Source organism: Rhinolophus hipposideros, assembly GCF_964194185.1.
Source record: "Rhinolophus hipposideros genome assembly, chromosome: 22".
Lineage (NCBI taxonomy): Eukaryota > Metazoa > Chordata > Mammalia > Chiroptera > Rhinolophidae > Rhinolophus > Rhinolophus hipposideros.
In genome coordinates, this window is record NC_138068.1 from 18,018,326 (window position 1) to 18,037,247 (window position 18,922).

The 18,922-nt window shown below is 52.2% G+C and overlaps 1 protein-coding gene across 1 annotated transcript in view; it reads right to left on the reverse strand.

Moving 5' to 3' along the window:
* Positions 1 to 18,922, reverse strand: part of VSTM2L (V-set and transmembrane domain containing 2 like) — a 33,103-nt gene that overhangs the window by 2,315 nt on the left and 11,866 nt on the right. The window contains exons 2-3 of the mRNA XM_081034687.1: positions 9,340 to 9,509; positions 7,770 to 7,820 (exon numbers count right to left, since the gene is read on the reverse strand). Of these exons, the coding sequence (XP_080890813.1) occupies positions 7,770 to 7,820; positions 9,340 to 9,509 (221 nt within the window). The remainder of the gene's footprint in view (positions 1 to 7,769; positions 7,821 to 9,339; positions 9,510 to 18,922) is intronic.

An 18,922-nucleotide genomic window follows, 5' to 3' on the forward strand; every position in this document is an offset into this window, starting at 1 on the left:
CATGTTGTTACACGGCCCAGTTCGTGCTTTTTCATTGCTGTGTACTATTCCATCACCTGAATATACTGCAATGTGTTTATCCAGCCACTTGTTGATGGACATGGGCGAATCTACCACGAACATAAAGCTACGGTGAGTTTTTTCAATCAAAAGAGAAAAGGCAGTTGGACAGTTATGTAAGATACATCAGTGAGAAATAGATCCCGTCTATGATCTATTTTTGCAACTTTTTGTGAGTCTACAATTCAAAATAAAAAGTTTTAAAAAGGGAGGGAGTGTTGGGCTTGTGGAGAGGATGGTGGTGGTGGGAGGGAGCTTCCATCCTTCCCTGGCCCACTTCCTGCAGCCCCTGCCCCACGTAGACAGAACAGTGGAGATCAGTCCCAAATTGCCAGCTGGTAAACTCCTTTCCAGTGATCTTAGCACCTGCTGGCATCACAGGCTCACCAGGCCCAGGCTGGAGCTGAGTGGGCTCCAGACCTGTGGCCCCAGCCCTGAGCCCTACTAGTCCCTTTCCTCTGGGGGTGGAGGGGGGAGACGACTAACTGCTGGAGGGGGGTGCCCCTGATGATCACCTTTAAGTGAGAAGGCCAGGATGAATAGGGCAGACTCCAAAGGGTACATTTGCTCTGCAAACTGGCTTCAGATCCCGTACTGGGCACTCACACATGTACCTTCAAATCATCTTGCTAATCTGCTCTGGCCTCCCCGGCCCCTTCTCATCGCTCCCAAATGCCAAGCTCTTTGTGATCTCAGGGCCTTTGCACATGTTGGTCTTTCTGCCTGGGTGCTGTGCTCCATCTCTCTTCACCTGCTTGACTCCCATTCATTCTCAAACATCACCTCCTCCAAGAAGCCTTCCACCACAGCTCCCTGTTTATTTCCTTCAGAGCAGTCCTCACAACTTGAGAACCATTTAATTGATTTGTCTGTTGACTTTATTTTTGTTTCTCTTTCTGGCTAAACTACAAACTCCATGAGGGCAGGAATATCATCTTAGTGACCATTATGGGGTCTAATTCCCTGTAAATAATAATATAATTATAATAATAACAATAAAAGATTTGTATAATGAAAGGACTCACTATAGTTCCTTCTCTCACCAACTGAAGTGGTAACTAGATATCATGCTTTCTAAGTTTAATACACATGATTATACCCACTTTACAGATGGTGAAACTAAGGCCTTGGAAACAGTAGTGACTTTCCTTCCCATTGGCACTGAGTCAGTGAGTGGCAGAGCTAGGAACTCAACCCAGGGCTGACTTCATGCACTCTAATCCTCCAAATGGTGACAGGCCCACAGAAAGTCACCCAGAGCTGGCAGGGTCACAGGGTGGAGGGATTCCCAGGCTCCAGAAGGGAAGAGGGTGAGTGGGTACCAGCAGGAAGCCTGGCCCATATTCTCTTATTCTGAGCCTTTCCAGCTGGTCACCATCCCCCACAAAGCAGGAAATCATGGTACAGCAGGAGGCCCGAGGTGGGACGAGGCAGAATGTCCCTATAGCAAGGGTGGGAAATCCTTCCAGCAGCCCCTCTGGGTGTGGGGGCCAGGTGGCCCCTCCCCATGCTGGGGACTGGGCCCAGCTGCAGGCCATCAGCCCTGCTGATTCCATCACCTCTGCCCAAGGGCACAGAGAGGTCCTATGGCCCTGCCATGCTCTCGGGGAGTCAGGGGATACTGTTGCAAGTGCGCAGCGGGGAGCGAATTACCTCAACATCTGTTTCCCTCACGGATATTAATTATCCTTCATTTGTCAACCCTACAAGGCGCTAATGGAGTAATAATGGGAAGCGCTGGGAGCAGCCGGCTCCTAGGGAGAGAGCATCAAGCATGGCCCACCCCTCTGCCCACCCTCACCCACCCCCAGACGGGATGCTAAGGCCACTGGCTCCCCACCACCCCCAGCAGTCAGCTCCCTCCCACCCTGACTGCCAGCAAACACATATGGCCTTCCGAGGTAAAGCTGTTCCCCCAGAGAGGAGGAGGGGGATGGGAAGCACGGCACGGACTGCTGGAGGCTGGCTTCTGGCCCTGGCAGGTCACCTGCACCCTGGCCTCAGTGTTCTTCAGCTACATATTAATTCATTCAACACACGTTTAGTGAGCGCCCACTCTGAGGAGATACATCTGTAAACCAGTCTGGCCCCTGCAATGCTTGCGTGGGCTCATGGTTGAGTGGAGAACACAGACCTCACACCCATAAACCAGCATCCCGGGGAGCTGGTTTCCAGTAGGACAAAGGGCAAAGGCACACATCAGATAGTGCTTCCTCCCAGCCCCAGTGGTCTGTGCCTTCCAGCACCATCTGGAGAAGGCGATTAATAAAGACAACAACAGTAACAGTAGTGCTGCTGGTAGTGTTTATGGAGGACTTCATCATTGTGAGATGATGTACGTACTGCTAAGATACCCATTGTATGGGTCGGGAAACTGAGGCTCGGAAAGGTGAATTGATTTGCTCAAGGCTCCCAGCTGGTGACAGAAACCAAGCCTTAAACACATCTCTGGGGAGCCTCCCATGACCAGGAAACCTCAGGTCTGTCTTTCCACCCCCTCCCACTCCAAACCCCCAATTCTACATGTTTTAGGGGAGCTCAGCCCCTCAGCCTGTTGGAGGGGGGCCCACCCTCCTGCTCCAGCTTCTTGGGGGTGGGAGAAGCAGCCTGTTGGGTTTCACCATTCACAAATTGGGCCGAAAATTCTGCATCCCAGACCTCCAATTCGACCGAAGAGGCCAGAGAAGAGACCCCCACAAGGGCAGCCTGGCTGTAAATCATAATCACCTCCGCACAGGCATTGATAGGCCCTAGTGGTACAATTAAGCACCTAATTACGCTGAAAGAAACAAGGCAAGTCCACACTAGGCCCAAGCTCACTCTCCTCCTGGCTCGCCGGGGGTCTAGGCCTTTCCGGGCACAGCAGTGGCTGCTGGGCCATCAGGTGGGCAGGCTGGGCTCTTTCTCCTGAGCTGTGCCAGGAAGGATGGGTGGTGCCAATTTGCATCGCTACTGCCAGACCTCCCTGACGTGTGGCCTCGCGGCTGAGGCCTAAGAATGATATGGTGCTCCTGAGAAGGTGCTGGGGTGAGGAATGGGGGTCACACGGTCCCTGCCCACGCTGAGCCCTGCTCTGAGCTCTGCCACTCCCATGCCTCCATCAGCAACACCCAGCCACTCCAACCAGCCTGTCAAGCATGCTCAGAGCTCAGCGCAGGGTGTCCCCAAATCTGGGCCCCGGGAAGCCTCAGCACCCCAGCCAGCCCCTCCCAAGTCATCATCCCTATTGCTGTTTCCACACATGCACAACGTATCTCTGAATCCCATTGATATTCCCTCTGAACACCACTGGGCCTCCTTCCCTTCTTTCTAGAATTCAGATCCCCCTGCACTGGCCAGAGCAAGGTCCTGGCTTCCTGTCATCACTCCAGCCTCCTTCCTGATCTCCCCAAAACCTCTCCAGCCCCTTCCAATCTGTTCTCCCATGATAACCAGACAGATCTTTCCCAATGCCCTTAACTTTGAGCCCTTCCTTCTACTGCTCTCCGAAGTAGCTGCCAGGAGGGGGGGCACTTTGGGGTCTCATCCTCCCCTCCCCTCTGCCTCTAACACACATACCTAGAGAAGTTCCCCTACTGCTAGTCAACTCATTTATACTTTAGCCCTCACCTCAAATAGCACTTCCTCCAGGAAGCCCTCCATACTCCCCCTCCCACCGCAAGACTAGGTCACGTCCTCTGTTATGGGCTCCAACTCCCAGGCAGCTCTACTCATTTTGATGGCCACGATTGTCATTCTACTTTTTATTGTGTGTGATTATTGGGTTAACATCCATCTCCCACACTAACTGGGAAGACACTGAGGGCAGGGACTGGGTGTGTGTGACCACGGCCATCACAGAGGCATCTTCATGGCCCCTGACCACAGGCCAGCTGCTCTACGGATGTTCCAAGGGATTCCCAGGATGGATAATGTTGACTCCGCATGAGTCTCACCTCCCTTGCAGACTTCAGAACTTACTGCCCTATGGCTGTTGTGAATTACCACAGGAATTTCAACACAAGATAGAAATGTCTACAGCAAAAAATCAAATCGTAGGAAACCCTGACCCAGTGCTTGGCCTGGTAATTCTTTGGGAAGGCTGCAGACCTCGTGCACTGCCAGTGGTCCCACCCCTCCCACCCCACGTCCCCACACCCATTTGGTACCACGCGTGCACCACATGTAGTGGTGGCAGGAGGGGCAGGAGGGGTTGGGCCTGCAGGACCACTAGATTAATCTGATGAATGCAGCTGCCTTTGATGGGGAAGTAGAAGCATGGGGTGGGGGGAGGCTGAGTGTGGTTCCAGAAGCCTCGGTGGCTGTACCTGGCTTTTAGCAGCTTGGCTGGAAGGGGGGGTGGGGTTAGGATGAGTGGGCCAGAGCACTGAGCCCCATATACACGGGGACCCAGGCTGCCCATGGCTCCTTCAGACTGAAGCAGGTTCTACGAACTGCATCTTTAGCACCGACAATTTCTGTGAGGGACTAACAATGATGAAGGCAGGTGAGCCCCTACGTGAGAAGGTATGTGTGGAGAACTTCACCGTGTCTAAAGATTAGGAAGTTGGGGACCATCTCTCCTTGCAAAACCAGTGAAAGGGAAATTAACCTAAATTCGAGAACAAAGAACTTCAATGAGAACAAAAGAAAAACTTCCAGAACTTGAAAATGGGCACTACGCAGGGGAATTTTCCTGAGCCACAGGAATGAGGCCCTGGTGGTGGGCTCCTCAGCAATACAAGCTACCGAGAGAGATGTTTTTAAGGCCAGGGGTCCTTCCCCAGGCCCCAAGTTAAATGAAGTAATTTGTGTAAAGTGTTTATGGTTCCTCACATATGGCAGGCACTCAATCAATGTCAGCTGCTTTACCACCATTATGATTATTATTATTATTATTATATTATTATTATTTTATCACAGATGTGCCTCTCCTCCCACATAAACAATCTCCCTACAATATTCTGAGCTCTCTTCTCCCCGCCACCTTCCCTCAAAGAAACAGGGCCTCCTTTCCGGCTCCTCTGCCTACTGGGAATGGCAAGGAGTCTTGTGATTTGCAAATTCGTGTTACATTTCCACTCTAGTAACCACTGTCATTCACATGGCCGAGTCCACGGGACTTTACAGTTTACACAGTGTTTCCATGTAGGCATTCGACAACCGTGAGAGGGGACAGGGAGGCGGTGGGAGGCGGCAGAGCGGGAGCCAGGACCCAGTTCCTGGGACACTCAGTGCTGGCCCCCGTGGGTCCTTACAGTCCTAACCTCAGAGCTCAGCATGGCCTCTCCGAAGCCTCCCAGGGTTACCATGGCAGCCCCCACAGGTCGCAGCGCGCATCCCTGGAGCCCTGCTCCCACCAAGCCCTCGGAAGCTAACTGTTCTTCCTCCCCCAGAACCCCAACGCTGTCCAGGAAGTAGACCGCACTGTGTGGCTCCCACGGTGTTTTCCAAACATCAAATTAGATCCCAACATTTAAAAATCAATTCCATCAAAATTGAGATTTTTAGATGACATCGGACTAGTGGGCTGAAATTTCTGCCTGGCTCAGTTGGCACCTGCAGAACAGGGCCTGGATTCTCCCACATGGTGCCACACGAGCCCCTTTGGCTCCTTCATTTTCATGGGCAAGCACGGGATGCATGTCACGTTGGCATCTTTGTGTATCAAAATAATTCTGGGTTTACAACCCTGTTGGTCTGGGCATGTGGATGTGACAGTCATTCACCTTTTTTACTGGGCACCTACTACATGCCAGGCGCTGTGCTAGGCTCTGGAAATGTCACAGTGAATCAGGCAGGCACAGTTCCAGCCCCACTGTTTCCGGGGGGATAGACGCAAAACAAATCGTCACAGGAACGAATAATTAGCAATGGCAATGCAGCCAGCAGGGAGGAGTATGGGTGCCAGCTGAGTCACAGGATCAAGGGAGGTTCTTGAGCTCAGAGCTGAGGAAGTTTTCCAGGCAGAGGGACTGGCCTGTGCGAAGGCGGAGAAGCAGCCAGGGGTGGGAGGGGAAGGGGAGCCAGGTCAAGCAAGACGAGACAGCCCAGAGGGTGAACAGAGAGCACAGAGCCTTGAAGGTGACAGAAAAAAGTGTGAACTTCTCCTAAACTGCAGGAAACCACGGTGACCATCTGCTTACAGGTGTCGGCCAACTCCGCCGTATCTGCATATTTAAGAACAGTCATGTGTGTGACGCTGTTTGCAGGAGGAGCTGGGTCTATGACTGTGAGTTCCCTAACCAGACCCCGGGAGCCCCAGATGGTGCGAGAGTCACAGGGGCTGAGGGTGCGGGAGTGATTGCACAGTCACACTGAGCACGTTTATTTTATTTAACTAATTAGCATCTTTGCATTCCCCTCACGTGGGGCCCAGCAGCCTCGAATTCTAATCCTCTAAATCAATTAGATTATTCTCTTCTTTGCCTGAGATGCTCCTTAAACCCTAAACAAAATCATAGGAGAGAGAGTTGCGATGAACAGGGTATACATACACAGAGATCTCTGCCTGCTCGGGCTTACCTGGTGAGTGTTTGGGCAAGAAATGGGGGCATTACATATGGATGTGCCCTGGGCAGAGACGGGAGAGGTGGAGGGCAGGGGTGGAAAGCGGGTGGGCCCACTCAAATTTCCAGACCCCAACTCCAAAAGGTCCTGGGCCAGACAGCACCAATGGTGAATGCCCTGTTCTCTCATCTGCCCACCTCTTGCCTGAGGGTCTGCGGGAGCCTCTTCCCTGGCCTCCCTGCCTCCACTCTGCCACCTCCAATGCCTGGTCTGGCACCCCCATGCCTCCCAGTTTCCACTCTACACTGTGACTTCTGCTGTGGCACTTCTGAGCTCCCCATGTCCTTGAAAAGTTGTGGAAGCAGTAGTAGAAAAGCGATATGGAGACCACTCCTCATACATACACATTCATACCCTCTGCAGGCACCTGAATGTTCTGAGTGCGAGGCTGGTGGACTTCTAGCTTCCTGCCAGGCTGACCTCATGCTCCACGCACAATCCCAGCCTACTCCAAAGGGCACATGTGTCCCCAGGTCAGTCCGCTCTACTCAGTCCCTTTCGCCCGAGCTCCTTGGGTCCCCTACCTCACTGGGCTCCAGGACAGCCTAGAGACAGAGCTCGAGGCATCTTAGCCACATCATGATACCAAGTCTTTGCCCCCTCTAAGGCTCAGGTGCCCCACTTATCAAATGGGTGAATGATTGCCCTTCTCTATAGAGGTGTAGCAATGATAATGAAATGTGTCAATGCGTAAGAAGTTGCGAGCCAGGCCTAAAACCCTTCGGCTATGGTTCCCCTACCTGCCTCAACCCTGGGAGCCAGATGACCCCAGTGACCGTGAGAGGCTGCAGCTGTCAGTCATGATGGGCTGAAAAAAGCCGGCTCAGTCTCATTAGACCCTGTTGGTTCCCCAAATAACAAATGCTGCTGAGACAGACACGAAGCATCGGGGACGCACACAGCCTTGGCTCCCGACAGGAGAGAATGCGTCTTCTCTCCCCCTGTCATTTTTTGTGCCTGTCATTCAATGAACTTGAAAAATCTCTGGCTTTTACAAAACAGAGCAGAGCCATTTTTTTTTCCCTTCTTGTTTTCGTCTCCTCCACCTTCTTGCCTAAGCTCCCTGCTGAACTGGACCCCCCCCCAAAAAAATATTTTTTTTTAAATTGCAGCTGTCTCCTCTATTAGAGCCCTTGTGAGAAGTCATTATCAAAACTCACACTTATTTTGGTCGCGTCCTTTGCAGCGTCTTCCTGCTGAGATGCTTTCAGCTGTTGGGAATGGGAGGGGCAGAGAAAACAGACACAAGGCGTTAGCATCACGGGGTGGGTATACGGGCAACAGCTAAGATTCTAGTTACAGCAGGTGACGCTATGAGGGCCCCAGGGTCTGGAACTGGGGGGTCCCTCGGCTCCATGTCCTCTTAGGGGGTGGGGGTGAGTCAGCACAAAGGACAATCAAGGAGCTGCCTATAAAACTGACTGTGTGTGTGCTATGTGGGCATGTAGATACGTGAGTACTTGGGGATATATGGCGGGGGTATGTGTGAACAGGCAAAACTGTGAGAATGTGGTGTGTCTGTACACTTGTGTGTATCTGTGAATGTGTTGTATTTTCAGGTGTGTCACACACGAGGATTTGCAGCAGATACTGTTAGAGTCCTTCCCACACGCCATTCCCTGCAAGCTGACCCCGGAGGCATCTGACTGCAAAGACTGGCACCTGCGCCTAAGGGCTTTCTCTGACCACTGGAGTCTTCTAAGCCTGTGTGTTGGAGAGCTGACACTCCCAGGAGCAAGACAGAACATGTTAGAGGCTATTTGCTGAACATGGGAGAATGTGTGAACATGCCTATATATGCAGATAAAGGAGTGTAAATATATGTGTTCATATACAAATCGGTAGACGCATATGTGTATGTGCTGGCATAGTATCTGTGTACACACAGGTGTGATAATAAAGTGTCTTAGTCTGGGTTCTCCTAGAAGCAGGCCTTGACACAAAAAATTCAAGTGCAAGTAGTTTATCTGGGAGGTAATCCCAGGAAACATCCGTAGAGGAGTGAGTGAATGAGACCAAAAAGGGAAGGAAGTCAATAACGGGTGTGTTATCAAGTCAGCCCCGACTGTGGGCAACCGGAACTTACTCCCGCTGGGCACCTCGGGGAAGGGAGCTGGAAGATTTATCCTCCGACTCTTGTCAGTCATAGGTAAGGTGCTCCGCTGGCAGCAGGCTCTGTTGTCCAAAGAAAACCCTCAGGCAGAGTCACAGGGGTTGGCAGTTGGCAGTGGGGCTGGTGGCAGGGGATGGTGTATGCTCCGGGAGTGGGCAGGGACCTCAACAGCATCTGCTCCAGCCGTGTGCACGTCTGAGCGTGTCCATGTGTCGAGGCCAATGCGTGTGCAGTGACGGTTGCAGGAGTGTGCCTGCACACGTGTGGAAGGGTATGCCTGCATGCGTGCACGTGACTGAACTCAGCAAGGAGAAGTCACAGGTGAGTGAGCTTCTGTCCCTCTGGCCTCAGTTTCCCCACTTGTACTGGGAAGGATGGGCCTCTATGTTCTTTGGAGAGCCCTTGTTGTTGGGCCCCTCCCAAACTCAGCCTAGCTCTGCCCCCCGCCCTGAAAACAAGCCTCCGTTTCAGGAAGAAGGGAGACAGACAGCTGGGTGCTGCAGAGGACAAACTAGCTGGCGCCGTACTCCCCAGAAGAGATGAGGGGCAGAGACACAGCCCCGCCCAGGGCACCAGGGTTCTCCCAGCCCAACGGGGAGCCTCCCCAGGGCTGGTACCTGGTTCGAGGCCCACGCCTCCTTCTCGGTCCAGGCCCTGTGGCTCCGCACGTACCACCACTGGATCTCCAGCGAGTAGGAGGGGGAGCCACTGCCACGGAAGGAGCAGGCCATCTCCACGTCCTCGCCTGTCCGTGCCGTCATGTCATGGGGCGTCTCTGTGAACAGAGCTGTGCAAAGAAATGGGGGGAGGAATGGCCGGGTCTCAGGAAACGGAAGGCCAGCAGGCATCGGGCTGGGGGTGGGGGAGAGGGAGAGAGAGTGGGAGCAGCCAGACCTGCAGGTGGGAATGTCCTGGCTTGAGGTGGGGCACGTAGAGGCGTGTGCAGTGCAGCTGGCGAGACGCGGGGCTGAAGGAGCAGGCCCAGGGCCTTGAATGCCCCACTCGAGCCTGGCTTCTACCCCACACCCGTGGGCTATAGGAGACTCACGTGGGGGAGGGCAGGGTTGCAAGGTGTGAGCAAGGAGGCCAGAAGGCCAGAAAGGAAGCTGCCATTCTCATCAATTCTTCTAGACTTCTCCAGTTGCTTCCACGCGGTTCCCTCCAGGGTATTTCCAACGCCAGTACACAGCAGCCAGGGCTGTCTTTGTAAAAGCAAGTCAGACCTGGCCATCCCTCCCCTGGCTCCCCACTGCTCCGAGAAGAAAGTCCACCCAGTTGGGGGGTGGAGGGTGGGGTCAGGCCCCGCCTACCTCCTGGTCTCCTCTCAGCCCTGTGAACCTGCCTTTTTCCACCTCACTGTTGCCCTGGCTGTTTCCAATGCCTGGAATGCTGTTCCCTTGGCCCCTCTTTGCCCGGGAAGTCACTCAGAGCTCAGCTCAAAGTCGGCCCCTCCAAAGGGCGGTCCCTCACCACATGAACCTGAATAGGTTGTCCCCACCCCCACCTCACGCCCACCCTAGTCATGGTCATGTATCTGTTCACTGCATGTTTTACCATCGAAACTCCATGAGAACAGGGACCCGGAGCTCCCCATGCTATGTGGTTTTTGACACCTAGTAGGTAGGTGCTCCATGCGTACCCAACAGGTAGGACATTCTCCGTCCTCTCAGGGCCCCAGAGGGCAATGGCAGCCCCACCTGCCTCCCATTCCCTGCAGGGCCCAGCTCCTCCACCAAATCGCAGGACAGGGGCTTCCCCTGTCCCGGCAGGAGCTCCACCTAAACCCCCATCCCTGCCACACTGTCAGATAAAGGAGAAAACAAACCCCCATTTTATATGGTCCTCCGCCCCTCCCCACCATATGTTTTGTCTCTCATCTCCCCAAACACATATGTCCTGAGATGTAGTTAGAATTTGTCCATTTTCTCAGGAGAGATGATCACGCCCTGGAAAGATGCGTGGCAGTAAGCAGGTCACCCAGGAATGCTGTGTCTGTCAGTACTCCGACCAGAACCCCACCTTGCGCTGCAGCCTGTAAGGTGCCCCACCAAGCGAGGCAGAAAAATCGATGGAAAGCAGGGCAGAGACCGGCTTCCTTGGGTGGGGACTCTATCAGGGTGACCTGGGTAGGGATGGGGGTCTCCATCCACCCTCACTCAGTCTCCCTCTGCCCACAGGCTACCCACTGTCCTAACTGATTGAAAACTCTGACCTTGGCCCACCAGCTCTTTTTGCTGATGCAGAAAACAAGGCGCAGAGAGGGCAGTGTATGGCTTGGGCCTGCTCAGCAGCTGGGCCTCGGCAAGGTCAGGCCCCAGGCCGCGAGTCCTCGGCCAGGCCCTCCACCCCCAAACAGCCTTGTGGGGAACCCCACCACACAGCCACCTCTCTCCCCATATCCCAGTAATAGTCATGTAGAGAGCAGTGTCCAACAGACACAGAACGCCAGCCATTCGTGAGGGGACACAGAAGTTTCAAGTTTCTGGTAGCCACATTAAAAAAAGTTACCAAAAAAAAAAAAAGGTTTTTTTTAACAGGAGAAATGAATTTTAACAATGTATTTTCATGAACCCAAACTATCACAAAAATGATCATTTCAAATAATAAAAAGTATTAATGACATATTTTACATTCTTTTTTGTGCTGAGGCTTGGAAATTCGTGTGTATTTTACACAATTATAACACATCACAGTTTAGATGAGCAACACTTCTGGTGTGCAGTGGCCGGGTACCCGAGGAAACCCAGCAGGTGAGGACTCAGTATCAGCCTCTGCTCCCCTCCCCCTCCCATGTCCCCCTTGCTCAGGGGAGGCAGCCAAGGCCCAGCGCTGGAGAGTGACCCTTCCAAGGCCACATGGCAGAGTCTGGATTTGAACTCAGGCTTGTCTCACTCCTAAGGCCATGCTCTTCCCAGAGAATTCAACTCTTTTTGGTTGTAGAACTTTCTTTAAAAGGAACAATCCAAAACAGTCACTCTTATAGAGTCCCATGGGGCAGGATGGGCAGTCTGTTTTATTCTGAGTGCAAAGGCCTAGGCAGGCACAGAGGAGACATTTCACCCAGCCTCAGGCAATCAGGGGAGGCTTCCTGAGGAGGTGTTGCCCAGTGGGGCAAGTAATCCTGAGCCAGAGCAGGGAGGGTCTTTGGGGGAAGATGGAGAGGGAGTCAAGCAGACTGTGGGTGTGGCCACCAGCAATCCCTCCCACAGTGGACTCTGGTCCCAGGGCCTCTCCCTTCCAACCCTGCCAGGAGCTGCCTAGGTGGGGTGGGTTGGGGGAAACCCCCTCAGGGCCTCATTGGCTCCAACCTCAGTGGTGAAGGGGGCAGTGTGTCTACAGGACAAGGGGGGAAACCGAGGCTCTGGGCATTTGATGGCAAATCTAAGTCTCCCTGTTCACAGGCAGCAACATGAAGGCCTGTCCCTGGCACCGCCCCAAGGATCCCCCAAAACCACCACTCAGGGAGAAGCCATGTATGTGGGCTAGCACCTGGAATTCAGGACTGGGAGCCAGGGATAGAGGACTGAGCCTGTTTCTGCCAACACACTTGCTGTGTGCCTTTAGGAGAATCTCTCTTCCTCTCTGAGCCTCAATTTGCTCCTCTGTGCAATGGGGATTAGAACTCATGGTCCAAGAGCCCCACCAGTTAGACAGTCTGAGGGAGAAAGTAATGCGTGTCCTGAGGGTAGTGCCCTGGGCATTGGCAAGGGAGGAATCACTTCTACTTGAGGGAGGAGGGGAATCTTGGGGAGGAAGGGAAGGCATGTCAGCCAGGCCCTGAAGGATGGGAGGCAGAGGCAGAGGCAAGGAGAAAGAGTGGTGTGAGCCAAGGCAGGGAGAAGGGATATCCAGAGAGCCTTGTTTTTCTGTTTTTGTTAAATCCACATCGTTAATTGAGCATCTACTACATGCCTCGCACTACTCAGACATTGTCACCTATACTCTCTGATCCACTTACTCCCATTTGACAGACAAGAAAAATGAGGCTCAGAAAGATGATGTGACAGCCAAGATTCACACAGAGCTGGGTTTTGAACCTACGTCTGACCAGCGGTTGTTCCTAAGACCCAGAGGTCCATCAGCCCCATTCAGAATCTGGTCTGAATTACGAGGTGAAGTTCAGCCACCAGACTCAACAATTCTGCATCCCACTTGTATACCTCCAGAGACAGGGAGCTCAGTTCCTCCTACCTCCACTGAAAGTGCAAAGCTGTCACTGGCAAGCAGTCCTTGCTCCTTCTCCTAACTGTGTGTGTGAGGACACGACATCCGCACCAGAAACTGGTAGATTACCCATCCTAATTTTGATGATGATGACGATATAATAAACTCTAAGAAATACAGAGTACCTCCCCCCATCATGCTATGGATTAGGTATGATCATTATGAAACCCATTTTCAGATCGGTAAGCTGAGGCTCAGAGAAGTTAAATGACTTGCCCAAGGCCCCAGAGTGAGTAGGTAGTTACATTGGCACCCAATTCTCGAGGACTCTAGAGTGGGAGCCTGTAACGTCTAGATCTTGCTCCTGCAGCCTCTCTCCCCTACCCCCACCCCCACCTCCTTCCCTCCAGCCACCCAGACCCCAGTCTTTAAGCCAGCATCCCTGCTGAGTTTGGGACATAAAGTCCATCTCTCCTTTGACTTCCTCCTGTCCCTGCCAGGTAACTCCTCATAGCCAGTCCCGGGGGAGGCTGGTATAATTACAGATTTTTGAGAGGGACGCAGTTGTGTTCTCCAGCCTCAGGGCCTGAGCAGGATTGGGCTCACTGGGAAGACAATTAAAACTGGTGATCGCAAATTAGGATTCTGCAGGAAGAGAGAGAGGATTGACTGAATGCAATATCTTCTTCCTTTCTGCTTTTAATTGGGGGAAGCAATGTATTAATTAACCCCAGACCCAGTTATCAGGGCATCATCTGCAGGAAACAGCTTGCGGCCCTGGCCCCAGTCCCTGGGTTTGGCTTCCGGGAAAGGCAGGGGATGACCTGGATCTTGCTCACCCTTCAGGAGCAGAGCCCTGACCTCCTTGCTAACCTTCCAGGCCCCGGTTCAGCACAAACATCCATGGCTTTGCCTTCAGGCCGGGGTTCAAATCCTAGCTGGACAAGCCCCTCTACCTCTCTGAGCCTGTTGCTTTATCTGACAAAAGGAAAAAATAAGAGGACTCAGGGGAGGATTACACAAGGCAATATAGGCCTCACGCCGAGCACATGGTAGGTGAGCAACAAACATCACTCCCTCCTCTCACCTTCTAGCTTAAAATTCTATCATCTCCATTGTAGAGATGCTTCCTTGTAGCCTCATTAAATTATGCAGTGGACACAACATCTGTAGTTCACTCACGCCTGGGCCCCATGACCTCTCATCCATCAGTCCTGTACCTCTCTCCTTCCTCATTTGCTAATACCAGCGCATACCCCAAGCAGCCAGTGGGAATCACTCAGGCCCCAGGGGGGCTGTCCACCAAAGGTGGTCCCAGCCTCGGCCCCATCTCCGTTTGTCTCTGAGCTCAGATTCCCCATCCCAGACCCTCTGGTCTAGACCCAAATCTTTTTCCCTTGGCACAGCTCTCCCTGCTGTCTCAGTCTTCAAATCTCTGGGTTGAGGCTGCGTCCTCCAGGAAGCCTGCAGGAACTCGACCCTCGCCCACTCATCAATCTTTGCCAGAATGAGAGCAGGGCTCCCCTTGGGGACTGGGGGCAGGGGCAGCTCCTAGACAGGGGAACCAAGGTAGAGCTGGAGCTAGAGAGGCACAGGGACAGAGCAGAGAGAACCAGTGTGGTTACCCCTCAGCCTAATGCTTTCTTGACCTTCTGATAGTCTCTGAGTCCTCCTTTCACTGCCCCACTAGAGTGTGTTAGATGACATATATTGAGGTGTCTTTTATCTTCCCCTAGCCTGGGAGCTCCCCCAGGGCAGGGACCCAGAATTGCCTAGCATGGAACAGGCACATAGTGGGTGCTATTAGGCATGTACTGAAAAAAAATGAATAAAGTGAGAAAGGAAGGACAGACAAACCTCGAGAGAACTTAAGTTAAAAACTGTAAGAAAAAAACACAAAAAAGACAGACATCATTCACTCATTCATTCATCCAGTCATTCATTCACACAATTGGGCACCTACTATGTACCAGACTGGAGTCTTTCGGGGGAACGCACCCACAGGGGAGGGATGAGGATAGACATATGAACACAGGCAACTAGGGAGGTCCTGAATCAGGCCCCAGCAGGACCGTCCCCTCCCCCCTCCCTCCTTCTGGTCTCATGAATGCTGGCATCTAAGCCCAGCCTGGCCCACATGGGCCCAGCTGAGGGGATGCCCAGCCAAACTGACAGCCAAGCTGGAGGCTCCCTGAGAGGGCCCATAAAGTTGTCACATGAAATGGAACCAAGAATAAAACAGGGCAATAAATAAACGTGGGCAGTGCCAGGAAAGGGCATGACTGCTTCCCCAGCAGCCATCCCCCATCCCTGACCTTGAGCCCCATCAACCCCATGGGATCATCTTTGTGACCAGAGGCCCACAATGAGCCAGAAAGTTGATGTGCCTGATCCCACATAATTCTCACAGCAACCCTGCGGAGCACGGATCATTGTCCCTTTATTACAGGTGGAGAAACTGAGGCTCAGAGAACCTGAGGGCCATCAGGGCCAGTCCCTGTTCTGGGGTCGAAGGAAGGAAACCCCATCTAGGTGCCAGACACTGTACAGAGGACCCACTTCATTCTCACAAAGACTTAATGAGGTGGTACTATTTATTGCCAGCCCATTTCACAGAAGGACATACCAAGGCTCAGAGAGGGAGTATTGGTGCCTGAGGTCACACAGCACGAAGGAAAAAAGTCAGATTTCAATCCCAAGGCTGACTATAAAGTTCTCCAATGCAAACCTGAGTCCTCTCTAAGCTCCTGCTCCCCTTTGAACATTAAAAAGTGTGACTCTCTAGGGACCATTTCCAGAAAGGTGCTCTGTGCCCAGCTAAGCTGGGTGCTGGGGCTGCAAGGGTATGTGGCACAGGATCAGGAAGACCTGTGGCCATCTTAATTCCCAGCTGAGAGGCATAATATGGGGAAAGGGCAACAGAGGGAGTGTTTAATGAAGCTCTAGCTCAACTGTGAATCTCACCACACTCCTGAAATTAGGGAATGTGTAATGTCCATTACACATTAGAGTACACATTAGAGGAGAACCTGGAGAAGTGGGATGGAAAAGCCCCCAGGGACTGAGAAGCCTGGCTGCACAGAGGGAGCCCGGCAGGAAACAACCAGAGCTCCCTCCTCCCCAGGGATGGGTGCAGAGTGCCCTGGGATGGGCCCAGGGGAGGCACCACGGGTTCTTTTTGCTTCCTCCCAGGCAGCCTCTGGCTTCTGACAGGCTGACTGCAGCAAGAGGTATCAAGGTGTGAGTTGATGAAAGGTTGTTTCATCTTGGAGTGGACAAGTTTTCCTCTTCTCAAGAAGCGGAGAGGAAGAATTTTGTACAAAGCTTAAGGAATTGCAGTGCGCTTAGTAGGAACATACTGGCCTCAGCACGTAGTAGGAGCTCAAGTCCTCCCTGCAGAAGGAATGAAAGAGAGCAGCCCCTGTGGACCTGTACCCTGGGCCAGGCTCTATGCTGAGCTTCCCAAGATGCTCAGGCCAGGCCTTCATCCTCAAAGCGTCCACAGGAGAGACACACAGACCAGTGACTGTTACGTGGACAGAGAAGGGCCGGGGCTGAGCCTAAATTGCCAGGTACAGTTGTTCAGGGTATGCACCACTCACACATTGCAAGCTGCCGCGCTAGGAGAGGACAAGGCAGGTCTATGTAGCCCTGGAGAGTCAGGGAAAGCTTCTGGGAGGAGGGGGCATGCTTGAACGAAGGCTGAGTGGTCTTTGCACAGTCAGGGGCAGCTCTGAAGAGGAAAGGAAATACCAGAGAGAGGGCTTCCCAAGTCTAAACTTTTGGGGACCACCTTCATCATTTCTGAAGGATTCCGGTACCACCGGCACTATAATTTACTTGATATTTATTTTCAAAGCATCTTTCCCTTTGCACTTAAAAAAAAAATCAGCTTAAAAAGAAGGCTTTTATTACTGCCATACATGGAAAATCAGCATCACTTGCTATAAACAGAGGGTAAATGTAAAAATAAACACTATGAAAACCAAAGAGCGTTCGTAAATTCTAACCAGGGAAGGTTGCTTGTTGAAGTCCACGGGCCTGCATCTCCATTTTCTTTCATTAACAACAGAGACTGGTGAGAGTTAGGTGTTCAGTTGAGAGAAGCACCGAGCAGAGACTTTCTTCTTAATGAGAAGGGGCTTGGGTTGCAGGTCCTGAAAATGTGGACACCCACGGGCGCCATCTTCACTGCCATTGGCTCTGGCTTCTTTGGCCACTGGCCCAATCCCACCTCCCAAGCCCTTGCATGCGCTGCCCATATACTCGGAAACCTTCCCTGCCACTCACCTACCGGAATCCTACGGATTCTTCCAGGCCTGCTGATGGTGCTGCATCCAGTCTGATTCCCTGTAAGGTTACCTGTGCCTTGTACGTGGTGAGGACTAACACCCATTTCAGGAGAGAGGAGGTCCTAACGTGTGCTCGTAGGATGAATGAACAAAGAAAGGAATGGAGGGCTCCCTGATGATCTTTGCAGCTCCAACGGAGGAAGGACCTTCCTGAGGCATGGGTTTCCCTCCCCAAAGTGGGGAAAGAACATTATTTTTGTCTTAAAACAAACATGAATATATTATGGGGCAGAATACAGAAATTTATGAATTTTGAATGAAATAGGAGGCATCACAGAAATGCTGGCCCTGGTGGGGAGCTGTTTACTCTCTTGCATGGGGCGAACCCCCCAGACAAGGGCCTTCTGTCCTAGGCAATCTGAGGCCTTGTTGTCTCTGCAGCCTCAGGGTCCTCAGGCCGTGCTCTGTGCACAGGAGTGTTGCTATGTGGGCTAAAGGGGCAAGGGGGCCAGGAGGAAGGAGAGGGACTAGGGGAGGTGAGAATGCAAGTTGCCGCTCTGCCCTGATTTCCTGTGTGGCTCTGTATAAGTTGCTTCACTTCTCTGAGCTTTGGTTCCCACTCGTCATGACTTACAGGCTTGTTTTGAGGATTAAATGAACTAATGCCAGTGAAGAGCCTGTTTCAGGGTGCGGGACACAGTGGGGCCTCAACACCTGCTCTTACCTGGTGGCACCCACACATGCTGAGTTTTAGACACACACAAGCCCATTCACCCAGGTGGGGTTCCTGCCCAGCCCCGGCTGATTGGGGGGAAAGGGGGACTGCCCCACCCTATAAAAATTAAAACAGCTAACATTTTGGAGCACACACTATTCGCTACGTCCCTGGTGACATACCTCCATTTCCTCATCTGTAAAATGGGGATAATAGTAACAACTATCTCAAAGGTTGTAAGGATTAAATGAGTTAACATTTATAAATGGCACAGAGTATGTGCTACAGAGGTGATTCCTTTTTATTTATTTGTTTAGTTAGTTTTAATTGAAGTGAAATTCACATAACATAAAATTAACCATTTGAAAGTGAATAATTCAGTGGCATTTAGTGCATTCACAATGCTGTGCAACCACCCCCTCTGTCTGGTTTCAAAACATTTTCAACACCCCAACTGGAAACTCTGTACCCATTAAGCAGTCAGTCTCCAGCCCCTGGCAACCACCAATCTGCCTTCTGTCTCTAAAGATTTGCTTACGCTGTATCTTCATAAATGCAATCACATAATACGTGGTCCTTCCGGACTGGCTTTTTTCATTTAGCATAATGTTTTCGAGGTTCATTCACAGTGAACCACGAATCAGGAGATCAGATTTCATTCCTTTTGTTTCTCTAATAAAATAGTTCATTGAACCCCCAAACAACCTGGGAAGTAGCCACTATCACTCTCCTCTTACAGATGGGGAAACTGAGGCACCGAAAGGGTGGGGACTTTCCCAGGTCCTCTACCAGGCAGCCCTGACACAGCTAGGAGGGCAGTGCTGGCACCTGAGGCTGGAGGCAGGTGACTCCCAAGGCCACCCAGCACATATTGAGGGAGACAGCAGTGGAATTACAGATCTAGGGAGATTTAAGGAGAGTAAAGATATTCTGGCACTTGCAGGAGTGTGGGAGTTGAGCAGGTTTCCCCAGTGGAATTCCCGCCTCCTCTTCCCACATGTCTTGGCCACACGGAATGAAAGTGTTTGG